General features: G+C 38.1%; 1 protein-coding gene across 1 annotated transcript; it reads left to right on the top strand.

The window, feature by feature from the left end:
• The first annotated feature begins 304 nt into the window (after positions 1–304).
• LOC102896402 (keratin-associated protein 3-1) lies at positions 305–601 on the top strand. Its single transcript, XM_006924656.1, has one exon. The coding sequence runs from the start codon at positions 305–307 to the stop codon at positions 599–601; it is 297 nt and encodes a 98-aa protein (XP_006924718.1).
• The last annotated feature ends 8,766 nt before the right edge of the window (positions 602–9,367 follow it).

Consider the following 9,367-nt stretch of genomic DNA (forward strand, 5'->3'; position numbering starts at 1 on the left):
GTTGAGTACTTAAATTAAATGGTCCTGCAGTGACAATCAGCCAATGAGAAGAGTCCTAATTTGGCAACAAAATAAACTAAACCCTTTTTATGAGGCGAGGAGTGTGTCTTAGGTAATGAATGCTTAAGTAATTAGATGGTTTTTATGGAGATAACTATAAACTGAAACATAGGGGGAAAAAATCTTGCTAATAGGCTGACGCCCAGGGATGTGGGTATATAAGAGCCAGGGCAGCATAGAAAAGCATTGAGACACCAATTGAGACTTCTCTTCTCAACCCAACAAAAACCCAGCTCTTGACACCATGGCTTGCTGTGTTCCCTGCTGCTGCAGCGTCCCCACCGGCCCCGCCACCACCATCTGCTCCTCTGACAAATGCTGCCGTTGTGGGGTCTGCCTGCCTAGCACCTGCCCTCACGACATCAGCCTCCTCCAGCCCACCTGCTGTGACACCTGCCCCCCACCCTGCTGTGAGCCTGACACCTATGTTCCAACTTGCTGGCTGCTCAACTCTTGCTACCCAACTCCTGGACTGAGTGGGATCAACCTGACGACCTACGTTCAGCCTTGCTGTGAAAGTCCCTGTGAGCCCTGCTGTTGAGTGGCCATGCCTCTGCTCAGCTTCTGAGATGTGCTGCTCAACATCCTACCCACCCAGCCTTCGACATTCGCTGCTCCCTACGGCAGGCTAAATCAATCTCTACTCCCCAAGCCATGTTTCCGTGAATTAGCCCAACTTCTTAAATCTTCCTCCTTTGGGGAGAGTTGGAGGCCTTTCTGTCTTTAAGGTTATTTCACTGCTTTTTGAGAAATAACCATTTTGACTATTAATAAACTTCATTCTGGCTTAGCAGATACAGCCTTGTGATTATTTACTCCATGTTCTCTCTTAGAGAAAGTGGAATGCCTACCTAACCCTGAGCAGCAGGTCATCCTAACATCCAAGATTTACCTCAACAGAATAAGAGCGCTCATGATGGAATCACTGAAAAATTAAATTCTGGCCCTTTGTGATAGGTTAAAAAGTAAAAAAATTCAGTAGGTCATTTCATAGAAACTTTTTATTCAATAGATATTTTTTTAAGACAACTGCTATGCCAAGCACTATGCTAGAGTCTAGAGATTAATATAACATTTTTAAAATATTTTATTTATTTTAATTTCCATTACCTCTAAAATTGATTTTTCTTTCTTTCTTTATTGACTAAACAAAATTGATCACTTTTCTGGTGTATAGAAATAATTTTGACTCCCTTAGTCATAGTCATCAATGAAATTCCAAGCTCAAAATGCAATGCAATTTTGGGAAGTATATCTGTGTGTGTGATATCTGTGTGTGTGTGTGTGTGTACACGTGTGTGTGTAGATAGATAGATAGATAGATAGATAGATAGATAGATAGATTCATTTCTTGATATAGGCTGTCTTCTAGGAAAATCAATTTCGAATGAACTTTTGTTGCGTACTCCTTGCTTCCTCAAATTAGGCTTGGCTTACATTAGTCATAACAATATTTAGAAGTTTACTAGTCCAAATGACATATAATATCATGTCATTGAAATAAATTGAAAATATCAGGCTATAGTGCAGTCTTCTCCATACACCAGAAATAGTCACAGAATTATGGGAGCAAAAACACACACTTACTCCTACAACGAAACTTTTATGATGAGCATTAATTCATCTCTTTAGTTGTCCTGGAAAAATCCAAGCGTAGTAAGGTTTTTGAAGAAAGTACCCAGAGTACGGTCTAGTTGCATATTTTCCTAGACTTGCCTTGGGACTTTGGGTTGTTCTCTTCCCTCTCAGCCTGCTTCCTCATTATTACAACAGAAATAATACTCCCTTCCTTGCTTATGTCTCGGGATTACTGTGAGGCTCAAATGACCCAAAGCGTCCCCAGCAGCACTCCAGACACACGAGAGACCCTCACCACTACTGCCATACAGTGGTTCCCAGCTTTCTCACCGAAGGCATCCTTTATTTCTTGAAAAATATGTATTTTTTCCAAATGTCTTTTTAAAATATTAATTCGGTCCTTTCGTTTTTGTTCATAAATACATTTATTTATTTATTTTAATTAGCCTCAAGTATACATTACACTGGTTAGACATCTATATATAATACATTAATATGATATATTAATACATTATAACCATATTAATATGATTATGGCTATAACTGTGCCAAGTTACCTATTTTTTAGTCAAAAGCAAAGAAGTTTGATGTGTTTATACATGTTTGTAAGGGATAAATATTTAGACTTCATTTTTAATACTAAAAATAATTCTAAGTGTCCTATTACTACTACTGTGGGCCTTTGGGTATTCAAGGGCCCTTGGCTAGTTAAAAAGCCCCACCTGGAAATCGGGAGATGTGTGTTCCGGTCCTGGCTCTGCCTTGAGCTGCCTGTGACTCTGAGCAAGTCGCTTGAGCCTATTGGGTCTCAGGTCTTAAGTAAGGAAAATGGGTTGGTTGACCAAGTCCTCTCTAAAGGCCCTTTCGGTTTTGACAGTCTGTGGTTCTAGATTAGCCAGAAACATTTCAAGTAACAAGTACTCCATGCCACTAACTGACTCCATTCCACCTTACTTTTACTGCTTTCATTTGTAATAGCTAACATTTGGTGAATCTACTGGGTACTCAAATAGGCGCTTTATATGAATTATCTCATTTATTTCTAACAAAACACTAAGAAATACCTACTATTATTCTCCTCATTTTACCAGGGAGGAAACTGAAGCTGAGAAAGTTATTTGCAAAAGTTATACAAATAGTAAGTGACAGAGGAGATTAAACCTAAAAGTATCCAAAGCCCCTTCTCTTTCCAGTTCATCAAAACACTTGCCTCTTCTGCAGACAGAAATATGATAACACATGGCTCGCTTTATCCAGGAGAAAGTATATGCCACTTGACAATACATTCTCTGCTATTGCTATGAATTGTATATTTGGTTGTATATAGTAACTCAATCTTCTCTGTTGTTTAAGACAAAATGAGTGTATACAATGAGTCTAGAAACAACTGTCTACATTTCTAGGGTGAAAACGAATCATCTTTTTTTTAAAGTCAGATTTTAAATACTGATTAACAACATCAGCACAGGAAACATACTGGCTGGGTCTTTAACCTTGCATTGAAATGCAGAATGTTTGGCAACTCAAACACATTTTCAATTTTCTTATGAGTTTTAATAACCTAGTTCAAGGTGAAAACTAACTACCCTTAAAGTTAATAACTGTTTATCTTTGATAACAGAATAGAAAACCAAGTCATTTAATTTTTCTTTCAAATTGTTCCTGGCACCTTTCCTTCCTTTCTTTCACTGACTCGAGCCTAATCTAGACCCTGATCACCACACCCCTGATTACAACCACAATCTCCTAGCTGACCCTGAGTATTCCCTGCCCCTTCCTCCACCCAAACTGTACCTGTCAGATCAGTCTTCTGTCCCTCTATAAATACTGGTTAAATTGAAGTGCTCAGAACTCTAGGATGACTCAAGATTTTGTTCTTACTAAATCAACACTGACATCTTCAGTGTGACTCTCAAGAGCCTCAATAACCTGGTATAACCATTTTCACCAAATCTTACTTGCTACTAATCTTGGGGCAACATACGGTCTTACACTCCAGTCAGGGCAATGCTCCCTATACGATGGTCAAGAGAGTGGTCTCTGAAACTAGGCTGTCATACCCTATCACTAATTACACACCCCTGGTTATGTCACTTAACTTCTCTATGTCTCAGGTTCCTCAACCATTAGATAAGATTAGAAACAGTATGCACCTTACAAAAGACCTAACGAGTATACCACAAATCTGTCCAGGAGACGGAAAACAAGGAAAGACAGAGAAACTATCACAGACCAGAGAAGACTAAGGACATGTGATGACTAAACGGAATGCAGTGCCTCAGACTGGATCCTGGAACAGAGAAGGGACATTAGTGGAAAAACCAGTGATTTCTGAATAGTCTGAAGTTTAATTAATAGTGACGTACCAATGTTAGCTTCTTAGCTTTGACAAATGCACAGTGGTATTGTAAAGTATTATCATTGAGGGAAATTGAGTGAGGGATATACCGAAATGCTGTACTATCTGACTCAAACAGGCCTTAGGGTAGTGCGTGCTGATTGTCAAAGTTCAAGTCCACCTTTTTATACTCCATAATGATTGGATGAGGACTGTTTCTCCTTTGGCTGGTTTTCTACTAGATTCCACCAATAGAGGGATCTCTACAAGGAGCCTATAAGGCCTGAGGAAGAAAGAAGTGTCTTGTTGCCCCAGCAATAGCCCTTTATCCAGCAGATGCAACAGGTTATAGTTTCCAGTTTCTTTCCACATTCCAAAAAACAGCATCATTGCACCTTCTTAGAAACACCAGCATCAGCAAGGGAATGACTCCTCCCTCCCTCCCTCCCACGCAGGTCCAAACCCTGGATCCATGGGACCTCTCTTCTGAGCTTCTGAGATAAGAACCCCATCTGGGCTGAACTTGAGATCTGAGCCCAGCTCTGCAGGACCACTCTTCCAGACTTCTAGGTTCAGTTAACCACAACCTCTTCTCTTCATTCCCAGCCCTAGAGCCAGTAACCATTTCATGAGTTTGTTACCTCAGTTTTTCTTTCTTGCTTTTTCAGTCTTCTATATCTATTTAACCAATTCCCTATCTTAAAATTCTCTGTTGCAATACCTTGTGTGAGGGTTTTCTTATTTGCTTGTTTTCCTGACTAAACTTGATAGAGAAGCGTTCCATAAATGCTGGTGATCATTATTTTCCAAGCTTCCTTCTTTAAATATTTATTCCATGTGTTCTAGCCTCCAGATTCTACCCCCATGATCCAGGCTCTATGCTAGTACTAGAGAAATCAAGAAAAAGAAGACAGTCTCTGCTTTGAAGGGGAGGTTACATTCTAGTAGAGAGAATCAACGCTGTGCACAAAAAAAAATGCAGCAGAATTTTATGGGAGGCTCTGGGGTGCAATAAAAGTACAAAGGGTGTGGCCAAGTCTGCCAGGGCCAGGGGCTGAGAGTAAGGACAGAAAAATGTCGTCGAAGAAGTCATTGTTTTCCTTGGCCGAAATGCACTTATCTCTTTTCTAAGAGTTTCTGATCAAAACAACATACCGAATCCTCAGGAAGGCTTCTTTGATCATTTTAGCCCTCTTTCATTGTATTTCCTCTTGTGGGAATTCTCACAGCACCCAGAGGAGAAACTGCAATCGATTAGGTATCTCTATTGTGTCATATACATTGCTAAATAATTTTCATAAGTAATATTCATTTATCTTTGTTTAACTCTTGCAATAAAACTATAGTAGATGATTATTATTTTTCCCAAATTTGAGAAAACTGAAGCTAAATAACTTGATCTAGGTCTCGCAACATCCCAAATAGCTAAATAACTTGATCTAGGTCTCGTAACATGCTAAGCTCTAATCAGCATTCAAACCTACCCCTGAAACTCCTTCCATTACCTTTTCATTAATTGTATGGTGTTGGAATCATATAAAAAGAGATTTCTAGCCTTTTCCATCAGACCACATACTCCTAGAGGATGAGGACCATGTCTTCCATTTTTCTTTCTCTATTGCACTCTTTAGAATATCTTAGAGATTCAAAAATACTTGACTTAACAATGAATGGATTTGCTTACTCTGCTGTAGTTACATACTAGCTTTGGTCTAGTATAGTTTAGCCACTAGAACTGATTTAAAGTGGAAGGACTTTTAAAAAGGTAACTGTTTGTTTGATAGGAGGTGATTATCAGCTTTGGCAGTAGTTTTGAAAAATGGAATAGGCAGGTAGGCAGTTTGGTTTTTCTGAAAAGAAAGAACTTTTTGCAAGTTCATTTATTTCTAATGCTCATTTTTCAGACTATATATAGTCTCAAGAACCTATGTTTTAATATGTTCCAACTTGTGGTTAAAAAAACCAACATCCTTTGTAAAATTGGGAGTTTATTTATATTTATACATAATTGTATATAGCGATAATGTAGTGGATAGGTATAAAATTCACCTAGCAGGCTCTGAACTTCCTAATCAAGATCATGTTGCATGTCTGATATTCATTTATTCTCTCAAATCGATGAAAAGATAGCAAGGTGAATTTGGTAGAAAAACAGTCCCACAGATTTTGACTTCCCAAATATATCCAGGGCACACATTTTGAGAGAGATCATTTCTTACTTTTCAGGGAAATCACTCTTGATTCACTCTACTCAGCAGTGATCACTTGTAAGAACAAATTCTGGTTGGTAAAAAAGAGAAGAGTCAGAGTAACACTGATGAATTAACTGTGACTGAGTAAGTGGAGACACTATTTTGAAACTGAAACAGGAAGTAAGTTTGAATGTAGCAACACAACAAAATGAAACTGGAGAGCCTATCCTGTGACTTACAAATGACAAGTTAGTGAGTTCTTTGTATGAGATTATTCAAACAAGAAACATTCTGATGGACAAAAGCTACGTTCCCTGAGACAGGTGGATATAAAAGACCCACAGAGGACAACTTTGTAGAATAAAACCTGCCTTTGCAACAAAAATCTACTCAATCCACTGTCACCATGTCTTGCTGTGAGTCTTGTCTCCAAGGAAGCTGCAGTGTCCCCACCGGCCAGGCCACCACCAACTGCTCCCCTGATCTGTGCTGTCAATTTGGGGTCTACCTGCCTTGCAGTCGCCCACAAGAGATCAGCCTCTATCAGCCAACCTGCTATGACACCTGCCCCCTTGACTCCTGCCTGCCATCATGTTGGCTGCTCAAAAGCTGCCACCCTACTCCAAATCTGAGCGGGATCTCTGTCATAACCTGCATCCGGCCTGTGAGGAGGAAGCACCTTGCTGCTAGCCAAAGATGTTTCAAAGAGCTTGCCCACATTGCCCTAAGGCACTGCAATAGTCTTTAAGTGCTGCTCAGCAAATGCTATTTAATTTGAAGCTCTGGAAGAAAATGTTCTGACCCTGAGCCTTCGGTTTTGCAGAAGTTTTCTTTCTAAGTTTTGAATGATGATTTTAAAAGAGAAGTGGGAAAATGCTATCGTGAACTTCCTCACTTTAAAATAAAATAATCACCCCTGTTCTCCAAGCCATGCACTGTCTCAATGTTTAATGCTATAATTACCCAACAACTCTTGACACATGCATGCATCATGAACCTATAAAATGTCCGGCAAAATTACACTTCTGATGACATCAACATAAATCTTGTAGCCAAAAGGAGGCCTCACAGGGATATGTAAATATCTGAAGAAAATCTTCTGGATAATAAAATATATTAAGCTCTAACCTTAGAATCATTTTAAATTCCAAGGTTAGCACCTACTTTTAATTTTTATTTTTTCCCTGCCTCTTTAAGTAATTCACATACATCCTTAAAGAGGCTGGAAAACTGGCATTAAAGATCAATGAACGTACTCAGAGAAGGGACCCCAAAGACTGAGCTGGCCATATTTTTTACTGTATCATTTAAGTGAAGCTTTAAATGTAAAACTGTTTGACAACTGTAAAGCACTTCACAAGTGAAATGAATCATTTCGCTCATGTATATCATTATTATTATTATAAAGGGTTATTCTAAAAATAAATACATAGCTTTTTATTCTAATACACAATTTAATCCAATTCAATAAACACTTCTCAAATTCCTACTATGTTCCAGGCATGGTCCAGGTGCTTGACAGACACAAGGAAGGTTAAGACAAGATTCTCACTTTCAAGGAGTTTGCATTAGAGGGAGGAAGACAAGTATAAATGACAAACTATAATACGTAGCAGAACAAAACGAGGTCTAAATCAAAAGATAGGCAGCATACTTTGTGAGAGCAGAGAAAAGAATGAAAACATCGAGAGGAAACCACCTAAAGTTTCTTTATAAGATATTTAAGCTGATGATTGAGGGATGAATAAGATTCGAGAAGGAGAGAATCAAGGAAGGACATTCTAAGAAACAACATGATCGTGGTCACAGAGGTGTAAAGTACCTAGGAGACTCGAACCTTCATTTTTATTTGAGGTGTTTTATGATAAATATCAATATATAAGCCAAAATCAAACCAACTTCAGTAACAAGTCCTTTTGCTCATAAAATATATGAGGCTTATTTACCAGTGACCTGCAGTATTTTCCACTGATTTGTTTTAGCCAGATTTCTTTTCTTTTAAACAGGCCATGTTGATTTTCATTAATATGCCCTCAGACTCAACCCAACAAAGAATCTGTACTTTGTGTTTATTCAACAACCATTTACCATCTAACAAATTACGTAATTTAGATTCTACTTTGCGAATAGTTTGGTGCTGATCACGGGGAAGTATGTGAAAATGTTAGAATCACAGACTATTACACATGGAGATGATCTGATTCAACTTCCTCACCCGTCATTCCACAGTAAGGCAAACCAAGGCCAACGGAGGTGAACAATGTCATACAGGCATTTCCTCCAAGGAATTTACAACCTAATTGAAGACCCAAGATATGAAAACAAATAAACATGCAAAGTGGGGAGTAAGTCCACGGAAAATGATTTTTATGAATGCCAAAGTTCTAAATCACCCTGGATCAGATGCCCTTCCAGAACCCACCGTTGTTCTGTGAATCTTATGATTTCTCCTTTTAGTTCCTATTCTATCTTATTTCAAAATAAGTATATCATTCCTATAAAAATGAATGAAGTCTGAGGTGATTTTCTCTTGGATCTTTCCTTCCAGTGAATTTATACTTTGACTCACTACAAGATTGACAGAACTATGAGAATAGAGACTGTTTAAAAAAAAGAAATAGAGTAATACTACCTTTGGAATTTCACTATAGATTAATAAAAATAATAAAAAGGGGTTTCATCTTATTCCATTCTGGCTGTCACCTTGTTTGCTCAAGAGAACCTGAATTATATCTTGAATAAATAAGGCAAATATGTCTGAGATGCATGTAGTCCTATGCAACATTCATCTGTAAGTAGCCATGTCCTTACTGACTTTACTGAGTAGAAATTTGAGTTGCGTGTTCCGAAATTAGTAATTAAAAATCATATTATGTTACGTATATTATTTTAAATTATGGGAGAAAAAAACAAGAGGAAGAATTTAGCCTCTGAAATTATAGCTGAATTATCACTTAGACTGATTATCCATAATTCATGTAAAGTTTGGCATGCCAGGACCCTGTGGTAATAAAATGTGATCATCTTGTGATAAAAAAAATGACAAGTCAATGAGTCAAAAACACGATTACTTTAATAAGGACAGGAACTGTTAATAGACAAGTAAATACCAAACTGATTAGAGAATCTTAGTGCGAAAGAGTGGCATAAATAAAAATAAAAAGGGAGGCTTCTGGTTGGACCGACACTCACTGGGTAG

The sequence above is a fragment of the Pteropus alecto genome, unplaced genomic scaffold (assembly GCF_000325575.1).
Source record: "Pteropus alecto unplaced genomic scaffold, ASM32557v1 scaffold98, whole genome shotgun sequence".
Classification (NCBI taxonomy): Eukaryota; Metazoa; Chordata; class Mammalia; order Chiroptera; family Pteropodidae; genus Pteropus; species Pteropus alecto.